Here is a 23,313-nt window from a genome sequence, read left to right as displayed (position 1 = left end):
ACTGTCTGAATGGATTTCCTAGTGGAGATAAAACTAATTTGATTAGTAGTATAATTTCCAAAAATGAAAGGTGGCGGACAAAGGAAAAAACGTGAAGGAATTATCTTGAGATGTTAGGCTTTGCGTGAAGGATAGATTGTGGTTTATAGTAACAGTCTATCAATGTTGCCTAATAGAACTTTCTCCTAGAATGGAAATGTTCTATATCTGTGCTGTCCAGTACACATATGGCTACTGTACATGTGGCTAGTGAGCACTTGAAATGTGGTTGGTGAGACAGAGGAGAGACCTTTTTTTTTAAGACAGGGTCTCTGGGCCAGGTACAGTGGCTCACACCTGTAATCCCAGCACTTTGGGAGGCTAAAGTGGGTAGATCACCTGAGGTCAGGAGTTTGAGACCAGCCTGGCCAACATGGCAACACCTCAGCTCTACTAAAAATACAAAAATTAGCTGGGTGTGGTGGCACACACCTGTAGTCCCAGCTACTCAGGAGGCTGAGGCAGGAAAATCACTTGAACCTGGGAGGCGGAGGTTTCAGTTAGCCAAGATCACGCCACTGCACTCCAGCCTGAGCAACAGAGTAAGACTGTCTCAAAAAAAAAAAAAAGACAGGGTCTCTCTTGCCCAGGCTGGAGTACAGTGGCGTGATCATGGAGCCTCGACCTCCTAGGCTCAAGCAATCCTCCTGCCTCAGCCTCCCAAGTGCCTGGGACAACAGGCACACTGCTACACCCAGGTAATTTTCGTAGAGACAGGGTTTTGCCATGTTGCCCAGGCTGGTTTCAAACTCCTGGGCTCAAGTGATCTGCCTCCCAGAGTTCTGGGATTACAGGTGTGGCCCACTGTACCTGGCAAGGAACTAATTTTCAATTTAATTTAATGAATTTAATTTTAAATAGCCACATGTGGCTAATGGCTGCCATATTGAATAGTGCAGGTGCATTTCTGGATGATGAAGGCTTTTTTACTTCCCACTGATTTGAGCCAACCTGACACAGAAAAACATTCAAGAAATTATCTGGTCAGATTTTATTAAAACTCAATGGCTTAGATCCCTCTCTCTTATGGCTTATTGCTGCTTCTTCTGGTTACACCACTTCCCACTCTGGGGGAGCAGGGAAGATGAGAAAGAACCACACACTTCTTCCTCTCAACGTGGAAGAAGACAAGAACTGTGCAGGCCCATGGCTGAATACTGCCTGCTCCAACACACGGTAGTCTGATTTTATCTTGCCTAGGTGTACTAAGTGATGAAGGTTGTTTTAATTTTCATTTCTCCAGTTACATTGAGTATCTTTTCATGTGTTTTATTTGCCACTTAAAATTTTTCCATGAATTGTCTGATCTTTTACCTTTTCTGTTAGATTATTTGTATTGACTTTTTACAAATATTTTCTCCAGGTTTGATATTTCACTTTGCTTATGGTTCATTTTGCCATCAGAAGTTTATTTATTTATTTTTATTTTATTTTTTGAGACAGAGTCTCGTTCTGTTGCCAGGGGCCAGGCTGGAGTGCAGTGGCGCAATCTCGGCTCACTGCAACCTCCACCTCCTGGGTTCAAGCAATTCTCCTGCCTCAGCTTCCCGAGTAGCTGGGACTACAGGCACACGCCACCATGCCTGGCTAATTTTTGTATTTTTTAGTAGAGATGGGGTTTTGCAATATTGGCCAGGCTGGTCTTGAACTCCTGACCTCAGGTCACCCGCCTCCACCTCCCAAAGTGCTGGGATTATAGGCATGAGCTATCATGCCTAGCTTGTATTGTCTTCTGTATTTTATGTTATGCTTAGGAAGACCTTCTCTACTCCATGTATGTGTGTGTGTGTGTGTGTGTGTGTGTGTATATGTGTGTAAGTTTTTTTTTTCGTAAAGAAACTCATACAAATACAGGATTTTAAAAAATCTTTGGGGCCAGGCATGATGGCTCACACCTGTAATCCCAACGCTTAGGGAGGCCAAGGTAGGAGGATCGTTTGAGGCTAGGAGCCTCAAAAAAAAGAAAAAAATATATATATGTATATATATTTTTTGAGACAGGGTCTCATTCTGTCACCTAGGCTGAAGTTCAGTGGCTCGATCACAGCTCACTATAGCCTTGACCTCCTGGGCTCAAGTGATCCTCCCACCTTGGCCTCCCAGGTAGCTGGGACTATAGGCATGTACTGCCACACCTGGCTAATTTTTTTAAAAATCTTTAGTAGACAAGAGGTCTCACTCTGTTGCCCAGGCTGATCTTGAGCTCCTAGTGTCAAGCGATCCACCTACCTTGGCCTCCCAAAGTGCTGGGATTATAGGTGTGAGCCATCATGCCTGGCCCCTAAATTTTTTTTTTTTAATCCTGTATTTTCTTTTTTCTCTTTTATTTAATCCTATATTTTCCTATATAAATTTAAGAGTGTGTATGTGTATGAGTTTCTTTCTGATATTCTTTTCTGTTTCATTTGTCTCTGATTATTGTTAATCATCTAAGTTCTAGAGTATTGGGTTGAACCCATATAAAACTCCCACTTTTGTATATCAAAAGTGGTTGGCCATCAGTAGTTCAACCTAATAAATTCATTAAAACTTTTTATTGGCCAGGCATGGTGGCTTATACCTGTAATACTAGTACTTTGGAAGGCTGATGTGAGAGGATTGCTTGAGTTCAGAAGTTTGAGATCGGCCTGGGCAACTTACTGAGGCCCCATCTCTACAAAAAATAAAAAAGTTAGCCAGGTGCATGCCAGTAGTCCCAGCTACTTGGGAGGCTGAGGCAGGAGGATCGCCTGAGCCTCAGAGGTTGAAGCTGCAGTGTGCCATTATCATGCCACTGTACTCCAACCTAGGTGACAGAGTGAGACTCTGTCTCAAAAAAATAAAAATAAAAATTTATATTTTATAAATATAAATTTATTTAAAAAATAAATTTATTAAAATTTTTTTAATAAAAATTAAATCTGGAGACAACAGATGCTGGAGAGGATGTGGAGAAATAGGAACACTTTTACACTGTTGGTGGCAGTGTAAATTAGTTCAACCATTGTGGAAGACAGTGTGGTGATTCCTTAAGGACCTAGACATAGAAATTCCATTTGACCCAGCAATCCCATTACTGGGTATATATCCAAAGGATTATAAATCGTTCTATTATAAGGACACATGCACATGTATGGTCATTGCAGCAGTGTTTACAATAGCAAAGACTTGGAACCAACCCAAATGCCCATTGATGATAGACTGGACAGGGAAAATGTGGCACATATACACCATGGAATACTATGCAGCCATAAAAAACAATGAGTTAGTGTCCTTAGTAGGGACATGGATGAACCTGGAAACCATCATTCTCAGCTAACTGACAAAGGAACAGAAAATCAAACACTGCATGTTCTCGCTCATAGGTGAGTGTAGAGCAATGAGAACACATGGACACAGGGAAAGGGAGCATTACACACTGAGGTCTGTTGGTGGGGGACTAGTGGGGGGACAGTGGGGGGAAGGGAGTTGGGGAGGGATAAAAAATAAAAATAAAAAACTCACAACTTTTTATTATGGAAATTTCAAGCACACACAAAAGTAGAGCATTACACTGAACTCCCATGAACCTGTCACCGAGCTTCAACATTACTAACATCTTCACAATCTTGTTTTATCAATTCCCACTTTTAAATTTTGCTGAAGTATTTAATAACAAATCATATTTTACACCTCTTTGGATGAGTCCTTATTCTACCTTGTATTTATAGAAATTGTTCTTTGAACTGACCTAATGAAAAAGCTTCAGTGTCAGTACTACTTACATGCCCGGATATGTCACTGCTGAAGAAAACTGATCAGGCATATCACCAACTCAAGGGGGAATTCCTATGATTCTGTAGTAGAAAATCTTAACTCTGAGAAAAATCAGTATTGAGATTCTTATGGCATCTCAAAGATGAACAATGGAAAAGACCTTTGAAGTCCTGGAGTTGAGTCCCTTAGGAGTCGAGGCCATGTTTTCAGCACTGCTATGTTTCTAGCTTATGCTTTCTAGCTTATTTCTGTGTTTCCAGTCTCTTATGTTTTCTAGCTTATTTCCTAAATAATTTTTTCTTTCACTTTTAAGTTTTGAGGTACATGTTTAGGGTGTGCAGGTTTGTTACATAGGTAAACGTGTGCCATGGTGGTTTACTGCACTGATCAATCCACCACCTACGTATTAAGCCCAGCATGCATTAGGTATTCTTCCTGATGCTCTTCCTCCTCAAGCCCCAACACCCCCAGGGTGTATTGTTCCCTCTCCATGTGTATGTATGTTCTCATTGTTGGAACATAGTTTCTTTTTTTTTTTTAATTTTTTTTTTTTTTTGAGACAGTTTTGCTCTTGTTACTCAGGCTGGAGTGCAATGGCATGATCTCGGCTCACCGCAGCCTCCGCCTCCTGGGTTCAAGCAGTTCTCCTGCCTCAGCCTCCCAAGTAGCTGGGATTACAGTCACGTGCCACCATGCCCAGCTAATTTTTGTATTTTTAGTAGAGACGGGGTTTCACCATGTTGACCAGGATGGTCTCGATCTCTTGACCTCGTGATCCACCCGCCTTGGCCTCCCAAAGTGCTGGGATTACAGGCGTGAGCCACTGCGCCCAGCCTGGAACATAGTTTCTAGTGGCCTCTTCTGTCATTGGCAGAAGAGTCTAAGCTGAAGTGGTAGATTAATGGTTGGGAGTGAGCAATAGTTATAAGTACCGTTGTCAAACCTGACAGATGCTCAGAGGGTGAAAAGGTAACAATAGGGACGAGGCAAACCAAGTGAAAGAAAACAGAATCCTATGTTGAGAAGAAAGGAAGAATATACTCAGACCATTGTTTCTAAACCCTACATTTTAAGAATACAGTTAACCAGCCTTTCTGTTTCTTTTCAGAATTATAGCATTCAGCCGGCCTGTGAAATATGAAGATGTGGAACACAAGGTGACAACAGTATTTGGACAACCTCTTGATCTACATTACATGAACAATGAGGTGAGAAAGTAGATGGGTGGGGCAGGGACAAGAGGGACAGATGCCTACTTTTTTCTCTCTGTTTAACAGAGCCTTTTAAAGTTTGTTCCTCTAAAGTCATCTGCAGGTTTTCATTTTCTAGACCCCCTTTTCTTAATTCCAACAACTCCAGGATTTCTGTTTTTCACTACATGGGAGATTACTCAGCCATCTCCATTCCCCCTACTTATTCAGTGCAGATAGCTCTAATATTCCGTGGTGGAATCAGGTATGACACCAGGTCTACGGCTTATATTGCCTCCTTTTCATTTTGTGAGAGTATCTTTTTTTTTTTTTTTTTTTTTTTTGCCACCAGCACAGCCTTAACAAGAAGCAGAGGTTAGGCAGGTGTGACAAACCAGTGAGTAGATCATCTCTTACAGTTATAAATGCTGGATTCTTTTCTCAGAGTTTAACTTCTAATTGGAGCTTATTTGTTTCAAAAGTTAGCACCTGTTCCAATAAATTCTTTAACTCCTCCTCCTCCTCACTCCACCCCAACAGTCCTTATTTATTTCTACTTTGAATATCACCCAGTAAGGAATTCTTTTGAATATTAGTTTCTGGGCTGCTTTCCCAGCTCTAAGAAGAATATTAAAGGCTGCAGTCAGCTTAGGCTGGTGCTTTGCACTAGTCTGAAAGGCAGTGTATTTATGCTGAGTAAAGAAGGTGTACCTCAAGGAAACTGAGTTAAGGGTGCAAGACAAAAAAGCTGGGAAACGTCATGACCCTTTGAGAGTCAGATCATCACTGTGTAGTTTTATTTTATTTGATGAGGAGTTAAAATTTTTCTTTATAGTTTAGGAGTGAAATCTGCAGGTGCTGAGATATTTTTGCTGAAACACTCTCTGGTCCCCTTCCTACAAAATATACAGCTACTGTCAAATAGCTTACAAAAATAAAACCCTCTGATCTTTTGTTTTTTTGGATAAATTTTAGAAATACAGAAAATTTGGAAAACAAGTCACTAACTCTCTAGTTAATAATACAGATGCAAATATTTCAAACTATATAAACTAACACATTTTAGATATAAGGTATTAGAATCCCAAAAATATAAATGTCAAATCCACAGAACTTAAAAAAATTTCACATAGTGCAGTCCAAGGTTTAGTAATTGTGTATGAAAGTGAGGCTAAAGTCAGTTAGCTAATCACCATTAAATAAGATGTTCTTGGCCGGGCATAGTGGCTCATGCCTGTACTCCCATCACTTTGGGAGGCCAAGGCAGGCGGATCACAAGGTCAGGAGTTTAAGACTAGCCTGGCCAACATGGTGAAACTCCATCTCTTCTAAAAATACAAAAACAATTAGCTGGGCATGGTGGTGCGCACCTGTAATCCCAGCTACTTGGGAGGCTGAGGCAGGAGAATTGCTTGAACCAGGATCTGGGAATCAGAGGTTGCAGTGAGTCGAGATTGTACCACTGCTCGAGCCTGGGCTACAGAGTGAGACTCTGTCTCAAAAAAAAAAAAAAAGTTCTTTAGTTAGTAAAGACTTTTCTGGATGATTTAGTAGTCTTTTTTAGTTAGTATTTCCATTAAGAATTCCTGATATTTCTATATTCTAAAGCCAAATATAAATCATTGTTATTATTTTAGTTCATACATGTCTTAACATACTCTGCTAATGTTAATGATCAGGAATTGACTAACTTATATTTGATTAATTTAAAATTCCTCAATTCCTTTCTTTTCTTTGCCCTTTAAACCCTGCACTGTGAGGATCTGAGAATCCCAAATGAAAACTCTACTGAAATTTTATTTTATTTATGTCTTTGTAATTATAGCTTTATTGAGATACAAAATTTATCCTCTTAAAGTATACCATTCAGTGGTTTTTAGTATGCTGATAGAGTTGTGTAACCAATGCCGCTATCTAATTCCAGAACATTTTCTTTCTTTTTCTGAGACAGAGTCTTGCTCTGTCGCCCAGGCTGGAAGTGCAGTGTCGCAAACACAACTGACTGCAGCCTTGACCTCCTGCACTCAAGCGATCTTCCCGCCTCAGCCCCCCAAGTAGCTGGGACTATAGGCACACACCACCATACCCAGCTAATTTTTTTGTATCTTTTATGGAGACAGGGTTTTGCCATGTTGCCCAGGCTGGTCTCAAATTCCTGAGCTCAAGCGATATGCCTGCCTCAGCCTCCCAAAGTGCTGGGATTACAGGCATGAGCCACTGCGCCCAGCCTACAGAACATTTTCATCACTCCGAAGAAAAACCCATTAGCAGTTATTCCCCTTTCTCTCCTCTTCCGAGCTCTTGGTAAGCACTTATCTTTCTGTCTCTTTGGATCTGCTTATTCTGAACATTTCATGTAAGTGGAATCATATAGTATGTGGCCTTTTTTATCTGGCTTCTTTCACTAAGCATATGTTTTCAAGGGTCATCTGTATTATAGCATGTTGTCAGTACTTCATTCTATTTTATGACTGAATAATAAATATTCCATTTATGGATATACCACATTTTGTATATCTGTTCATCTATTGATAGACATTTGGGTTGTTTTCACTTTTTGGTGATTAAATAGTGCTGCTATGAACATTTGTGTACAAGTGTTTACATGAACATATGTTTTTGATTCTGTAAGGTATATACTAGGAGTAGAATTGCTGGGTCATAAGATAACTCTAACTTTTTGAGGAACTGCCCAGCTTTTCTATAATGGTTGCACAGTTTTACAGTCCCACTAGCAATGTATGAGTGTATTAGTCTGTTCTCACTCTGCTGTAAAAACTGCCCAGGATTGGGTGATTTATAAAGGAAAGAGGTTTAATTTACTCACAGTTCAGTATGGCTGGGGAGGCCTCAGGAAACTTACAATCATGATGGAAGGAAAGCAAACACGTCCTTTACATAGTGACAGCAGAGAGTGCCAAGCAAAGGAGGAAGAGCCTCTTATAAAACCATCAGATCTCATGAGAACTCACTATCAGGAGAACAGCAGGATGGGGGTAACCACACCCGTGATTCAGTTATCTCCCACCAGGTCCCTGCCATGACACTAAAGTCTTTACTTTAGTGGGGATTACTGGAGCTACAATTCAAGATGGGATTTGGGCGGGGATGAAGCCAAACCATATCAATGAGGGCTACAGTTTCTCCACCATTCTTACCAACATGTGTTATTTTCTTATTTTTCTTAGTAGCCATCCTAGTATGTGTAAAGTAATATGTCACTGTGGGTTTTGCTTTTGTTTTTGGTTTGAGATAGGGTTTCACTTTGTTGCCCAGGCCAGAGTGCGGTGTGCAATCATGGCTCACTATAGCCTCTACATCCTGTGTTCAAGTGATTCTCCCTCCTCAGTCTCCCTAGTAACTGGGGCTACAGGCATGTGCCACCACAATTTAAAAAATTTTTTTGTAGAGATGGGGGTCTCTCACTATTTTGCCCAGGCTGGTCTTAAACTCATGACCTCAGGTGATCCTCTGCCTCAGCCTCCTAGGATTACAGGTGTGAGCCACTATGCCCAGCTACTTGGTTTTTTGAAAGTTAACACCTACTCCAATTTATTTAACTCCCTTCCCAACAATTGTTTTTTATTCCCACTTTGAATGTCACCCAGGAAGAAATTATTTTGCAATGTAATATGATTTGCAGAACATGCTCCCATTCCATAAGTAGTTTTGAGATTTTATTTTAAATATATACTGTTTTTGGCCAGGCGTGGTGGTTCATGCCTATAATCCCAACACTTCAGGAGGCCTGAGGTGGGCAGATTGCTTGAGCTCAGGAGTTCAAGACCAACCTGGGCAACATGGTGAAACCCTGTCTGTACAAAAAATATAAAAATTAGTTGGGCATGGTGGCTGGCTCATGCTGTAATCCCAGCTACTTGAGAGGCTGAGGCAGGAGAATCACTTTAACTCAGGAGATGGAGGTTGCTGTGAACCGAGATCGAGCCACTGCGCTCCAGCCTGGGTGACAGAGGGAGATGCTGTCTCAGAAAAAATCTTGTATTATAAATTGGGAACCGAATAAATTAGTTGGACTTTTGCTTGATTTTGTGTTTACCATACATGTGTAAAATCTGGCCAGGCGTGGTAGCTCTTTCCTGTAATCCCAGCACTTTGGTAGGCTAAAGCGGGCAGATTACTTGAGGTAAGGAGTTCAAGACCAGCCAATATGGTGAAACCCTGTCTCTCCTAAAAAAAAAAAAATAAAAAAATAAAAATTAGTGGGGCATGGTGGCATGTACCCGTAATCCTAGCTACTCTGGAGGCTAAGGCAGGAGAATCACTTGAACCCAGGAGGTGGAGGTTGCAGCAAGTTGAGACTGTGCCACTGCACTCCAGCCTGGGCAACAGAGTGAGACTCCGTCTCCAAATAACAATAAGATCTGACGTTTGCTAGGTCATAGGCGAGGCATACTTTTGCATTTTATGAATCTCTTAATACAAAGTATTCATAACATGCTCTACTTTTTGCAGTAAGTGAAACTTATTTGTACCCTCAGGGACCTTCTATTTAATACTTCACTGGAACATATGAGTGTATTAGTCTGTTCTCATGCTGCTGTAGGAAACTGCCCAAGTCTGGGTAATTTATAAAGGAAAGAGGTTTAATTGACTCACAGTTCAGCATGGCTGGGGAGGCCTCAGGAAACTTAAAATCATGACGGAAGGGAAAGCAAACACGTCCTTCATATGGTGACAGGAGAGAGAAGTGCTAAGCAAAGGGGGAAAAGCTCCATGAGAATGGAGGAGGTAGTTTACAGGTTCTAGTCATTGACTTTGCCTTTAAACCGAAAGATATTAAACCGTCCTATGCAGTCTAAATTTGTGTTTTTATTTATATAACGATTTTCATCCTCTGACCATCCCTCTACCTGTCCTGTTCCTTTTCTGCTTGTTCTGTTAATGTCAGTGCAGTTGGAGATAGAGTGGGACATGATTCTGCTGCTTAATTTGGAAAAGAATATGGGGGCTATAACTGTTTGTAATTTGATGCTTTGAAGTACATGGTATTTTTGGAGAGGAAGCTCTTCTCAGAAAGTATCTCACAACCAGGTACTGAGGTGTGTTCAGCATGGATGAACTAAAAAACATTAAGTGAAAGAAGCTAGATGCAAAAGATTGAATCTTTATGAATTGAAATGAATATGTATGAATTGTATGATTCTAAATGGAATGAAATGTCCAGAAAAGGCAAATCTATAGAGACACAAAGTAGAGTAGTGGTGGCCTGGGGCTGGAGGTGGGAAGGAGGAGTCCATAAATGGGCACGAGATATCCTGCTGGAGTTTTGGAAATGTTTTAAAATTGGATTATGATGATGATTGCACAACTATGTAAAGGTACTACGAATTATTGAATTGTATATTTAGAGGAAAAAAAAGTCTCTTTAGTTTCAACTAGATCTTTTAAGACCCCATAGTATCCAATGAGATTATTTTCCTCCAAACTTATTTTTATTTTTTGTTTATTTCTGCAAAGTGAAACATTGAGATAGACTTCTGTTTTATATTATTTCCCTTTTCTCTGTCTTGTATCACAGCTCTCCATCCTGCTGAAAAACCAAGATGATCTTGATAAAGCAATTGACATTTTGGATAGAAGCTCAAGCATGAAAAGCCTTAGGATATTGCTGCTGTCCCAGGACAGAAACCATGTAAGTAGCCCCTGTCATATTGTGGCAGCTGAAGACAAAGCTTGCTTTCCTTCAGGAACTTGTCTTGCCTCCTTGACTGACGTTTTTGTTCCTCAGTCACTGCCAAATTGAGAGCATAAGCACAGCACAGCCCATTTGTCGGTGGTCAGTGAACATTCTGCATTTGATTTCACTGAAAAGCCAGTTAGTGTTAACGTTTCATCTAAAGGTTATTTGACTTATAGTGAGGGAGGAAGGAAAATACTTTATGATAAAGAAAATTACTGTGCTCTAATTTATATTTTTCAGTTAGATTTTGACCCCAAAAAGAGAAATTTGATTCGTTTGGCAGTGCTGATTAGGAAAGACTGTCAAGGATTCGAGACTGTCATGCTTTATAAACCCAGCTCCCATGACTCCTTGCCTTTCCCTTGGGACATTTACAGGAAACAAAATTTTCCTTTTGTTCAGTGGAAAAAGCCATGGGTTGGGGGCCTCTTATAACTTACCAGCTGCTGCTTTGCCCCATGGCAGGCAGTCTGTGGGGAGTCAGAAGTAGGGAATTATACCTTATACAGTTTCCTCTCCTGAAGGATTCCTGGAGGCCTCACAATAATGTTTGCAATCTGTATCTATCTTCCAATTACTGATTCCTCTACCAGTTTTCTTCAGATGCATGTTTCTGAAGGTTTCTTAGCACCATTTCCTTTCCTTATGCTTGACAGCCTTTCCTTTTCTTTATGCTGCCATATTGGCAGGCAGCATAACTATGGGTGTAGTGACTAGGACAAAGTTTAGATGGAATGGTGCTCGTGCTGACCATTTCTTTTCTTTTTTTTTTTTTTTTTTTTTTTTAATTATTTCTAGAGATGGGTTTTCACCGTGTTAGCCAGGATGGTCTCGAACTCCTGACCTCGTGATCTGCCCGCCTCGGCCTCCCAAAGTTCTGGGATTACAGGCATGAGCCACCGCGCCCGGCCTGACCATTTCTTTTCTTTCTTTCTTTCTTTTTTTTTTTTTGAGACAGAATTTTGCTCTTGTTGCTCAGGCTGGAATGTAATGGTGCGATCTCAGCTTACTGCAGCCTCCGCCTCCTGGGTTCAGTTGATTCTCCTGCCTCATTCTCCTGAGTAGCTGGGATTACAGGTGCCCACTACCATGCCCAGCTAATTTTTGCATTTTTAGTAGATAATGGGTTTCACTATGTTGTCCAGGCTTGTCTCGAGCTCCTGACCTCAGGTGATCCGCTTGCCTTGGCCTCCAAAAGTGCTGGGATTATAGGCATGAGCCACTGTGGCCTGGCCACTCTTTTTTCTTCTTTACACTTCTTTACATGGCCAGAAGATTCATTTCTACTGTAGATCTTAGCAACCTTAGCATATAATTGTTTTTCTTTCCTTATGTAAGAATTTTCACCTTTTCTCAAAAGGAAGCATTTTACGGCTTCTCTTTGGCATATCTAAGTTGTCAGAATCACTACTCTTGCACTTTAGAGCCATTGTTAAGTAAAATAAGGGTTACTTGAACACTAGCACTGAGATACCATGATAGTTCATCCAGCTGAGGTGGCTCATAAGTGACTAACAGGTTAGTAGCATAGACAGTGTGGATATGCTGGACAAACGGATGATTTCCAGGCAAGAAGGAGCAGGATTGTGTGAGATTTCATCACACTATTCAGAACAGTGCAAGATTTAAAACTTGTGAATTGTTTATTTTCAGAATTTTCCATTTAATATGTTTGGGCCATAGTTGACCATGGGTAACTGAAACTATGGAAAGCAAAACCACAGATAAAGGAGGACTACTGTATTAAAGAAGAGTCCCTGTGCACCAGAAATAGTCTTCTTTATCCCAGATAATTCTTTTTTTCTGGATATATTTTGGGAAGTGTTCTGAAGTAAAATATATACTTTATTATTTCATTTCTCTGCCTAAGTTACTTACCAGCTCCTTACAGTCCTTCTTTACTGCCCATCATGTAAGATCTAAATTTAGCCTAATATTGGCCAGGCAGGGTGGCTTACACCTGTAATCCTAGCACTTTGGGAGGCCAAGGCAGGTGGAGCACTGTGAGCTCAGGGGTTTGAGACCAGCCTGGGCAACATAGTGAAAGCTTGTCTCAATTTTAAAAAATCTTTTAAAATATAATTTTGAAAAACTTTTAGCCTAATACCCAGGGTTGGCACCGACTGTCCCTACTTGCAACCCCCCATTCTCATTCCACATTCTTCAGCATACTCTCCCTATGCAAGGGGAATATGCAGCCCTGAAGTTCTTTCTTCCTCTTGGACAGTCCATGGTTGTCACCTTTCTATAGGACACAGTTTGATTTGTCTGCCACAACTTGGTCAGCATTTTTGACTGAGGCCCTTTTGATTATTCCTTATTCCTTTAGTTACTGGATATAGTTTGTACACTAGTTCATAGGTTGTTTAGTAATTACCTTCCGTGGCCAGGTACAGTGGCTCATGCCCGTAATACCGGCACTTTGGGAAGCCGAGGTGGGCAGATCACTTGAGGTCAGGAGTTTGAGACCAGCCTGGCCAACATGGTGAAACCCCATCTCTACTAAAAATACAAAAATTAGCTGGGCATAGTGGTGCACACCTGTAATCCCAGCTACTCAGGAGGCTGAGGCAGGAGAATTGCTTGAACCCAGGAGGCAGAGGTTGCAGTGAGCTGAGATCTCGCCACTGCACTCAAGCCTGGGCAACAGAGAAAGACTGTATCTCGAAAAAAATAATAATAAAAATAAGAATAAAAGTAATTGCCTTCTAGTTGCATATTTGTAAGTTTTACCCCAAAAGATTATAAGCTTCCTAAGAGCAGGAGCTTTGCTATTGTTTTGAAACCCTTTTCCTACCCATTCACTTAACAAAACATAGTGAATGCTTCCTGAATCGTTAGCAAGAGTCAAGCAGAGATCATACCCATCAAACCCCTTCCTTACAGAAGAAGCTGGAATTAGAGCTTGGTTAAGTGATATGATTGCTTAGTTGGAAGCTGGTACTCCTGACTGTGATTGTGGTTCCTATACTGTCTTGATAAGAAGTTTTAGACAACTGGTTCTTTACATCAGTGTTGCCATCCATTAAGGGGGTACAGATAGCTGTTGGTACTGCCACAACACCCACAGCTTTATAAAGATGACCATCTGAGCTCAGATACTCATGTCATTGCAGAAGACAAATGCTACCTCGGCTTCCCAGAGTGCTGGGATTACAAGCATGAGCTGCTGTGCCTGGCCAGACCAGTTCTTTTTTAAATACAAAAGCTGAAAAGTGAAATGGAAAAATAAACTTTTTAAGGACTTTTATTTATTTATTTATTTATTTGGTATTTTTAGTAGAGACAGGGTTTCGCTATGTTGGTCGTACTGGTCTTGAACTCCTGGCCTCAGGTGATCTGCCTGCCTTGGCCTCCCAAAGTACTGGGATTACAGGTGTGAGCCACCACCCCCAGGCAAAGGACTTATTATTTTTAAAAATTACAATAAAGTCATTTGAAGTTGTCGTTAAATTTATTTTTTAAAGGGCTATATTATACAATCCTATATCCATAATTCATTTATTGATTTATTTTTGCATATTACTTTCAAGTCTTTGGCCATTTGTATAAATACTTTATGTAAATATTATCATGGTAGTCATGCAGTTTTCTTTTTTGAGACAATATCTCACTCTGTTGCCAGGCTTGTCTGTTAACTACTAGGTTCAAGCAATCCTCCTGCCTCAGCCTGCTGAGTAGCTGGGATTGCAGGCTTACACCACATCACCCAGCTCATGCAATTTTCTAATTTATTTTTTCATTTAATATTTATTTTATTTTATTTTTACACTTAATATTGTCATGATTTTTTTTTTTTTTTGGATGCAAGTTGTGGTTCTGTCACCCAGGCTGGAGTGCTGTGGCATGATCTCTGCTCACTGTAACCTCCACCTCCTGGGCTCAAGCCATCCTCCCACTTCAGCCTCCCTAGTGGCTGGGGGGACAACAGGCGTATACTACCATGCCTGGCTGATTTTTTTTATTTTTTGTAGAGATGAAGTCTCACTATATTGCCCAGGCTGGTCTTGAATTCCTGAGCTCAAGTGATCTACCCACCTTAGCCTTGTAAAATGCTGGAATTACAAGTGTGAGCCACTACAACCCAGCCTGTGATGAGCATTTTTCTATGTTGTAATTATAATTTGTAAGGATGCATGTTTCCCTTGAGTGGATATGCCATAATTTAATTAAATAACCATTTCTGGTACTGTTGGGACACTGAAACTCCTCCTGTTTTTTGCATTTATAAAGATTTACATTTAGAGTAACAGTGGTAATATTGGTGATGAAATCTTTCCTCCAGAACTTTGTCATCTAGACTTTAGGCTTTTTTTTTTTGAGACGGAGTCTCACTTTGTTGCCAAGGCTGGAGTGCAGTGGCACAATCTCAGCTTACTGCAACCTCTGCCTCCTGGGTTCAAGTGATTCTTCTCCCTCAGCCTCCTGAGTAGCTAGGACTACAGGTGGCCACCACCATATCCGGCTAATTTTTGTATTTTTAGTAGAGATTGGGTTTCACCATATTGGCCAGGCTGGTCTCGAACTCTTGACCTTGTGATCCGCCTACCTCTGCCTCCCAAAGTGTGGGATTACAGGCATGAGCCACTGTGCCTGGCTGGACCAGTTCTTTTTTTAAATACAAAAACTGAAAAGTGAAATGAAAAAATAAACTAGAGATATATAAATTACAAGGCTACAGTTTTTATTATTAGATTCAATAGATTCAAAATCACTCTACCAGATTTCTCTAAAGTTTTTCAAAGGTCACTCTCCATTTCTATACTATCTGATGGAAGAGCAGGACAAGCAGTATACCAGTTTGTGGACTGGCAGCAGCCCAAAGATCATATCTTGAGTACACTGCTCCAGGATACTGTATCACTTGGTCTTCATCACCTCCTGCTGATACTGCCAGCCACTTTGTTTTTCCACTTTGAATTTCCTGCATTTGAAGCAGTTGCCTCAGCCACCTTTTGTTACCACCTATTCCTTTATTTCCCATTTTTTGTTTTTGACACAGGATCTACTCTGTCACCCAAGCTGAAGTGCAGTGGTGCAGTGACAGCTCGCCACAGCCTCAACCTCCCAGACTCAAGTTATCTTCCTCCCATCTCAGCCTCACAAGTAACTGGGACTACAGGAGTGTGCCACCATGCCTGGGTTTTTTTTTTTTTTTTTAATTGTTTGTAGAGACAGGGTCTCACCATGTTGCCCAAGCTGGTCTCAAACTCCTGGGCTCAAGCAATCCTTCTGTCTCAGCCTCCCAAAGTGCTGGGATTACAGGTGTGAGCCTCCACACCTGACTGTTTCTCTTCTTGTTCCTGTTTTGAAGTGTGCTATCTCTTCCTTCTCTTTGGATTCTTTTGATCCTTATATGACAGCTTCTAATTTTCCTTCTGTCTTCATTCCTCACAAGTACATGTCATACCTCTCCCACCTCACTTTGGCCAAGGCCATGTCTAAGAGGCCTCAATATTATTTTTACTTGAGAACTCCTGAGAACTGTCTCTTTTTTAAAAATTTTTTCTGAGACACAGTTTCACTCAGCCTGTCGCCCAGGCTGGAGTGCAGTGGTACAATCTTGGCTCACTGCAACCTCTGCCCCGTGGGTTCAAGCGATTCTCCTGCCTCAGCCTCCCAAGTAGCTGGGATTGCGGGTACGTGCCACCATGCCCGGCTAATTTTTATATTTTTGGCAGAGATGGAGTTTTGCCATGTTGGCTGGGCTGGTCTCAGACTCCTGACCTCAAATGATCTGACCGCTTCAGCCTCCCAAAGTGCTGGGGTTATAGTCATGAGCCACCACACCTGGCCCCAGAAGAGGGATCTTAGAATTATTGGGGTGCTTGGGAAACCTCACCCAGGTTCCTCCACAGTTGGAAATTATTAGAAGCCTAGCAGAAACTATGATATTGTCCATGAGGAGAACTTGAGAGATGTATCATTCTATTCCCCATAGCTTCGAAGATAACTGAACTAGAAAACATCCAGAAGACAAAATTTTCAAGGAGTTGGAGTCACTTTCATATATGAATATTGTAAAAGTTTAGAACTCTTTAGTCAGGAAATACAGCCTAAGCATATATATAATCAGATTCTTCAAAGCGTTTAAGAGCATGGATAATGAAGACACAGATTTATTCACCTAATCTCAATTTGGATGAACTCCTTGAATATTGAGCACTATCTTAGAACAAAAAGAAAATAATTTGTATAACAAGTGATAAATCAACCTGGGTAACATAGCAAGATCTCATCTCTACAAAAGTTTTAAAATCAGTCGTATACTTGGGAGACTGAGGCAGGAGGATTGCTTGAGCTCAGGAATTCCAGGCTGCAGTGAGCTTTGGTTGCACCACTGCACTCCAACCTGGATGACTGAGCAAGACCCTCTCACAAAAAGAAAAAAGCTGATTTATGTGGCATCTGTTATTCTGAAATTGTATAGTTTCAAAGCATATTTTTTAAAAAGTGGCTTTAATAAATTCATGGATGGTAAAGCTTTAAATTTAATTAAATCACCTCAGATGCTTCTACAGCTATCATAACTATCATGGTCTTCCATGCATGTATCTCTTGGTACCACCATTAAAACAGAGGACTGGACAGAATGCACTTGGTGATCCAGTGTGCCATTTCTTACCTTACATTCCCATGTAACAGACTAAAGCAACCCCTCTCCCCACTTTACCCGCTCCCTGCATTGTTGAATCCACTTGTTCCTTTTGTGTCATATCGCTAAGTCTTTTATTGAGATAATTTGTGGGTAGACTTTTGTAACTCTTTTTCTGCTGATCTCCTATCTTCCAGTCACTTAAGTCTTGGTGCTCATGGTTTCTAGCAATTTTTTGTGTTTGTGTGCCAGAGCACACTTCTACCCAGAGTCCTTTAGTGAGGTGTTCATGAAATGGTCAAATGCCATCTTCTATTTGTTGTCTTTAGAATGTTCTGCTGCCTACACAGTTCATACATGTGGGCTCTCCTGTCGCTCTTCAACAGTCCCCTTATATTCTCAGGCATAGCCCTACATTCCTCCTTCCTCTGTTTCCTACTTCTGAGTCTTATTCAAGGTGTCTTAAATCCTTGCAGCAACCTCATTTTTATTTATCATACCATTCTCTTTTGCCCCTTAAATTGAGGTTTTCAGAATTTGACTGAATATTACAAAATATCAATGCTTGGACTCCATATCCAGAGGTTCTGTTGATCTGAGGTGTCAAAAGCTCCACAGGCAATTCTAATGGGCAGCTAGCGTTGAGAACTGTTACCTGCAATGGAAGCATGACTCACTCCTAAGACCTGGCTACTCAAAGTGTGGCCCGTATAACAGCATCATCTGGAAGCTGGTTAGAAATGCAGGCTCTGAACTTCACCCCAGACCTGCTGAATCCAAATCTGCACTTTAACAAGATTGCAGGTGATTCATATGTACATTAAAGTGTGAGAAGCTCTGCTTTGAGACCTTCACTGATTCTTCTCACTTGCTTTCCCACCTGTTGCTATAACCTCAACCTTTTCTTTTACAAATCTATGCTTGTGCTGGCTGTTGAAATTACTGACTCAGCTTTTAGATTTTTAAATTTATTTTATTTTATATATATTTTTTGTGATGGAATCTTGCTCTGTGGCCCAGGCTGGAGTGCAGTGGCGCGATCTTGGCTCACTGCAACCCTCCCCTCCTGCATTCAAGCAGTTCTCCTGCCTCAGACTCCCAAGTAGCTGGGATTACAGGCACCCACCATCACACCTGGCTAATTTTTGTATTTTTGGTAGAGACAAGATTTCACCATGCTGGCCAGGCTGGTCCCGAACTCCTGCTCACAGCTGATGTGCCTGCCTCAGCCTCCCAAAGTGCTGGGATTATAGGCGTGAGCCACCACACCTGGCCTAGCTTTTAGATTTTTTAATTCAAGGTTTAGATTGTACATCCTTTGGTACACATTTCAAATTTGTGTTGCCAAGACTTATTAAATTCCCACTATGCGTAAAGCCCTGCATTCAGGCAGGTGGCAGGTGCTCATCATGCAACTCTTCTTTGTGAGCACAAGGCTGTGGCCCTCCCTTGCCCTTCACTTGCCTGCCTCCCCAGTATGTGGCTTTGACTGTTTGTTTCCTTTCTGACCCTCAGCAGAGAGCTATTGCACATCGGAGGCTTCAGCAAGAACATTCACTTCCCCTTGGTTCTGACTTCCCGTTAGAGCAAGACAGTTTGTCAAGACAACCTGCATGTGATAAAGTCGGGGAGACTAGGGGAGGTTGCTTGGCAGCTGAACTCTCCCCTGAGAATGGGAAACTTTTTTCCTGGAGGACAGGATATAGAGTTTGTTTAGATCAGACTTTTTTTATGTGTTAGTGGGAGGTAGAGGAGATAAGAGGAGCAAGTAGAAACTTTGAACCAGCTTGTTTCTAAATCCTGAGCTCTCATCCCCACTCTCCGCAGTGCCCTGTTTATTTGTAATCACATTCTGACATCACTTCCTTACCTCTGGGGTTTAGTTTTAAGCTTTCTCAGTGCACAGGCCCCCCTTTGTTGTTTAGTTTTCTCTGTGGTGGCTGGACTGGGCCCAGTGGAAAGAGTGGGTGGGTGCTGAGAGGATTGCTGACCCTCCTCTGAGGCCCTTGACCTCTTTCTGGCAGAATGGTGCTTATGATCGCTTTTCCCAGTTGAACATGATCCCGAGATGATTTACGTGTAAGCCCTAGAATCTTCTTAATTTTCAGGGAGTGATTATGATTGGGAAAAAGAAGCATATTCAGCTACTTTTAAACATAAATATATAAGCTGGGCATGGTAGCATGCACTTACAGTCCCAGCTGAGGTGGAAGGATCCCTTGAGCCCAGGAATTTGAGTCTAGCCTGGGCAATATAGCAAGACTCTATCAATTAATCAATAAGATAAATACATATATAGCAACAAGAATTGCCATTCTGACTCCCTCCTCTGCAGAAATAATTTTCTGCTACTCTTCCTAAACTCTCTGGAGAATTTTATGAGAGGGTATTTACAGCTCTTTTTTCTGTTTTGCAGATTATTACAGGAATGCCTGTTATTCTTCCATGTCTGGATTATCACCTGTTAAACTGGGGTACTAGGTCTCAGTACTCATATATCATTGAAGCTGTAAAACTACATTGAGCAAATAGTGATTTGCTGAGACAAATAGAGGAGTGGTATTTGGGGGAAAGCTGGGTAGCTCATGTATTAAAAGCATGAAGGTGGCTGAGTGTGCAGGAAGTTCTTAGGGTGAGAAGGCCTTCATAGGCCTGACTGTAAAGATTTAGCTTGGCCTTTTTCCTCTTCTTTTACAGAACAGTTCCTCCCCCCACTCTGGGGTGTCCAGACAGGTGCGGATCAAGGCTTCCCAGTCCGCAGGGGATATAAATACTATCTACCAGCCCCCTGAGCCCAGAAGCAGGCACCTCTCCGTCAGTGAGTATTTCACTCCTTTTTTCTCCCTCTCTCTTTTATCTACCCACATTTTTAAAAAAGCAACAAATATTTGTTAAATAATCATCAAATATTTATTGACTGTTACTCTGTTTAGAGTAATCCTCTATGCCTTTATTTTATTTAGAGAGGAAGGGCAAAGAAATAACTGGGATGGTATCCTGACTCTCAAGGAACTTAAAATACAATGATGTAATAATGTGATTATATTCCTTTTAAACATCCCTGAAAAAGTGATCGCCTCAAACATCTGTTTGAAGACTTCCAGCTGTGTACTTTTGACCATTCTTGTGAAGAATAGAGACTTGTAAAGTTTAGAATTAGGTCTAAGTTTGAATTTTAACCTTAAACCTCTTGCTTATGATTCCTGAGAAGTCTTTATACTTCAGGGAAGATGCTGACCCATGAAACTCTTGAGAGAGTCAACCTAAGTTGTCTGAGAAGGAAAGATGACTGTTGACATAGTACAGTCATTTCTCTGTATTTGCAGGGGATTGATTCCAGGACCCCTGTGGATTCCAAGATCTGTGAATGCTCAAGTCCCTGAAATAAAATAGCATAATATTTGCATATAACCTGCCCACATCCTCCCTTATAGTTTAAATCATCTCTGGGTTATTTATAATACCTAATATGATATAAATGCTATGTAAATAGTTCTTATGCTGTATTTTTATTTGTATTTTTTTTGCTATTGTTTTTTATAATATTTTCCCACATATTCTCAAACTGTGGTTGGTTGAATCCACAGATGCAGAACCTGCAGATATGGAGGGCCGACTGTATATACAATCTGCTAACTAGTCAGAAAGCTCTGTGGCTGCTACCAGTCCTCCCCAGGACAGTAATTTCAATGAGGACTGTGCATTATTACTAGTTAACTCAAGATTCCCGTGGATCCCACTTTTGAGAGTCTGGGGAGAAAGCCCATTTCTTGAATGTTGAACTTGTATCAAAAGGGAAATCTGGCCTTATCAAATATCATGTTGAGCCTGCTGCCTTAATGTTGTGGAGACCCCTGCTGCTGCTAGAAAGCCAGCTTTGCCCTTATCCATATAGGTAGAATTGCATCAAATTGAACTGTCCTCTGAAGATCCTGAGCTAAGCTTGAGAGGTCTAAGCACTGATCCTATTGCTGAGTTTGTCTGTCTGCAATATGCCTCCTGAGGGAGCTGCAGGAAAAATATGTTACGGGGGCACTGACTTTGCCTTACTGAGTAACTTCTGGAACCCCAGCAAGTACTGGTAGTAAGCATTGCCAGGCTGAAAGTCTGTATATGAATTTCAGATTTCTGTAGATAATTGGGGGATGTGTAGGTTGAAGAGGGAGAACGAGTACCCTAGCAAGGAGAGCCTAGCCAGAGCATCTCTGGCCCTGGAATCTGGGTGCCTGAGAGCCTGGAAGCTCTGCCAGTTTGGCCTCTTTTTTGGAGTCCTTATAGGGATTGAGGAGGTGGGCAGCATGACTCCTTGTAATCAGTAAGAATTGATGGGGCAGTAACTGGGTCTCCTGCCCTCAAGCAAGAGCCTATGATATGTGCATGGAGGCAGGGGCTAAATGTCCAGTCACTGGACCCTTTCTCCATGTTATTGGGAGCCATATTATGGAATTATTTCCCTGGCTGAGAATGCTGAGGAATGAAATTTCTGTAAAGTAGTTCCTGTTTATCTGGAAAATGGACAACACAGCCTCTTAGCATACCTAGATCCTGGCTTCCTTCATTCAGCAAGCATTAAGTACCAGCCATTGGGCTGGGATGCTGCAATGAAGCATGTAGAAGAGCAAGGGTGGCTGGAGCAGAGAGGAGGCAATAGCCAGTTCCGCCTAGAAGAGAAGGGCTTTCACAGAAAAGGCAACATTAGAGCCGACACTCCAAGAAGATTTACTCAGTATCATGTAGGAATCGATATCTCAGGCATAGTAAGGAACACCTGCCAGGCATGATCACAAAAGAACTTGGTGGTTTCCAAGAACCCCAGGGGCTTTGGAGTGTGTGTGGGTGAGGTAGATGTGGCAAGAGAATGAGCTGGGCCTGTGAGCCTTTCCACAGAGCCAAGAAATGGAAGAGATGATTTCTAACTGGAATGATCTGGAAAATGCATTCTGAGGGGAGCTGTTCCAGCTGGACCTTGAAAGATTATGGAGGATTTCCATAGGGGACAAGGGGAGAGAGGGCTTTTAGACTGTGTCTTTGGGGAACTCACTAATCTTTCAGATCCAGATTGGCTGATACATTTGGAGGAGGAATAAAGAAGGCCGAGAAAGGATGCCTGGGTAAAACTAAGGAACTCTCAACTGCACTCAGGCGTTTTTGATAGGCAATGGGAAACCACTGAAAATGTTTGCCCCTTATACCCATCACCATTATAATATTTATCATGTTGTCTTCTTTTTTTTTTTTGAGACAGAGTCTCACTCTATCACCCAGGCTGGAGTGCACTGACACCATCTTGGCTCATTGCAGCCTCTGCGTCATGTGCTCAAGCAATTCTTCTGCCTCAGCCTATTACAGATGTGCGCCACCACTCCCAGCTAATTTTTTAATTTTTAGTAGAGACGGGGTTTCACCATGTTGGCCAGGCTGGTCTCAAACTCCTGAACTCAGATGATCCGCCCCTCTTGGCCTCCCAAAGTGTTGGGATTACAGGCGTGGGCCACTGTGTCCCGACCTATCACATTGTCTTACTTCTCTTCCATCGTACTATATTTTTGTTTATTCATTCAAAAGGTAATTACGGGCTGGGCATGGTGGCTCATGCCTATAATCCTAGCATTTTGGGAGGCCACAGTGGGTGGATTGCTTGAGCTCAGGAGTTTGAGACTAGCCTGGGCAACATGGCAAAACCCTGTTTCTACAAAAAGTACAAAAATTAGCCAAGCATGGTGGTGCATGGTGCATGCTTGTAGTCCCAGGTACTTGGGAGGCTGAGGTGAGAGGATCACTTGAGCCTGGGAGGCAGAGGTTGCACTGAGCCATGAATGTGCCATCGTACCCCAGCCTGGGCAACAGAGCGAGACCCTGTCTCAAAAAAAAAAAAACCACCAAAGTATCTACTATGTGCCAGAAATAAGGGAAGCAAAAGACACAGGCCCTGTCCCTATGGCCTTTACAATCCATGAAAGATGGACATTTACTTGCTATGATGTGATGAGTGTGTAATTACAAACTGTGACTGAAAGCTGTGTGATGCTGTGGGTGGGCTATAACTAAGAAAG

General features: G+C 41.7%; 1 protein-coding gene across 7 annotated transcripts in view; it reads left to right on the top strand.

The window, feature by feature from the left end:
- Positions 1 to 23,313, top strand: part of MAP3K3 (mitogen-activated protein kinase kinase kinase 3) — a 75,799-nt gene that overhangs the window by 27,380 nt on the left and 25,106 nt on the right. For all 7 annotated transcript variants that reach the window (XM_021673752.2, XM_012443828.3, XM_012443827.2 and 4 more), the window contains 3 exons: positions 4,883 to 4,982; positions 10,504 to 10,617; positions 19,958 to 20,078. In XM_021673752.2, coding sequence (XP_021529427.1) covers positions 4,883 to 4,982; positions 10,504 to 10,617; positions 19,958 to 20,078 — 335 coding nt within the window. The remainder of the gene's footprint in view (positions 1 to 4,882; positions 4,983 to 10,503; positions 10,618 to 19,957; positions 20,079 to 23,313) is intronic.

The sequence above is a fragment of the Aotus nancymaae genome, unplaced genomic scaffold (assembly GCF_030222135.1).
Source record: "Aotus nancymaae isolate 86718 unplaced genomic scaffold, 86718_ANA_hifiasm-v0.15.2.pri h1tg000089l, whole genome shotgun sequence".
NCBI lineage: Eukaryota > Metazoa > Chordata > Mammalia > Primates > Aotidae > Aotus > Aotus nancymaae.
Note: the sequence above shows the minus strand (reverse complement) of the source record. Positions and strands in the feature narration are given on the sequence as shown.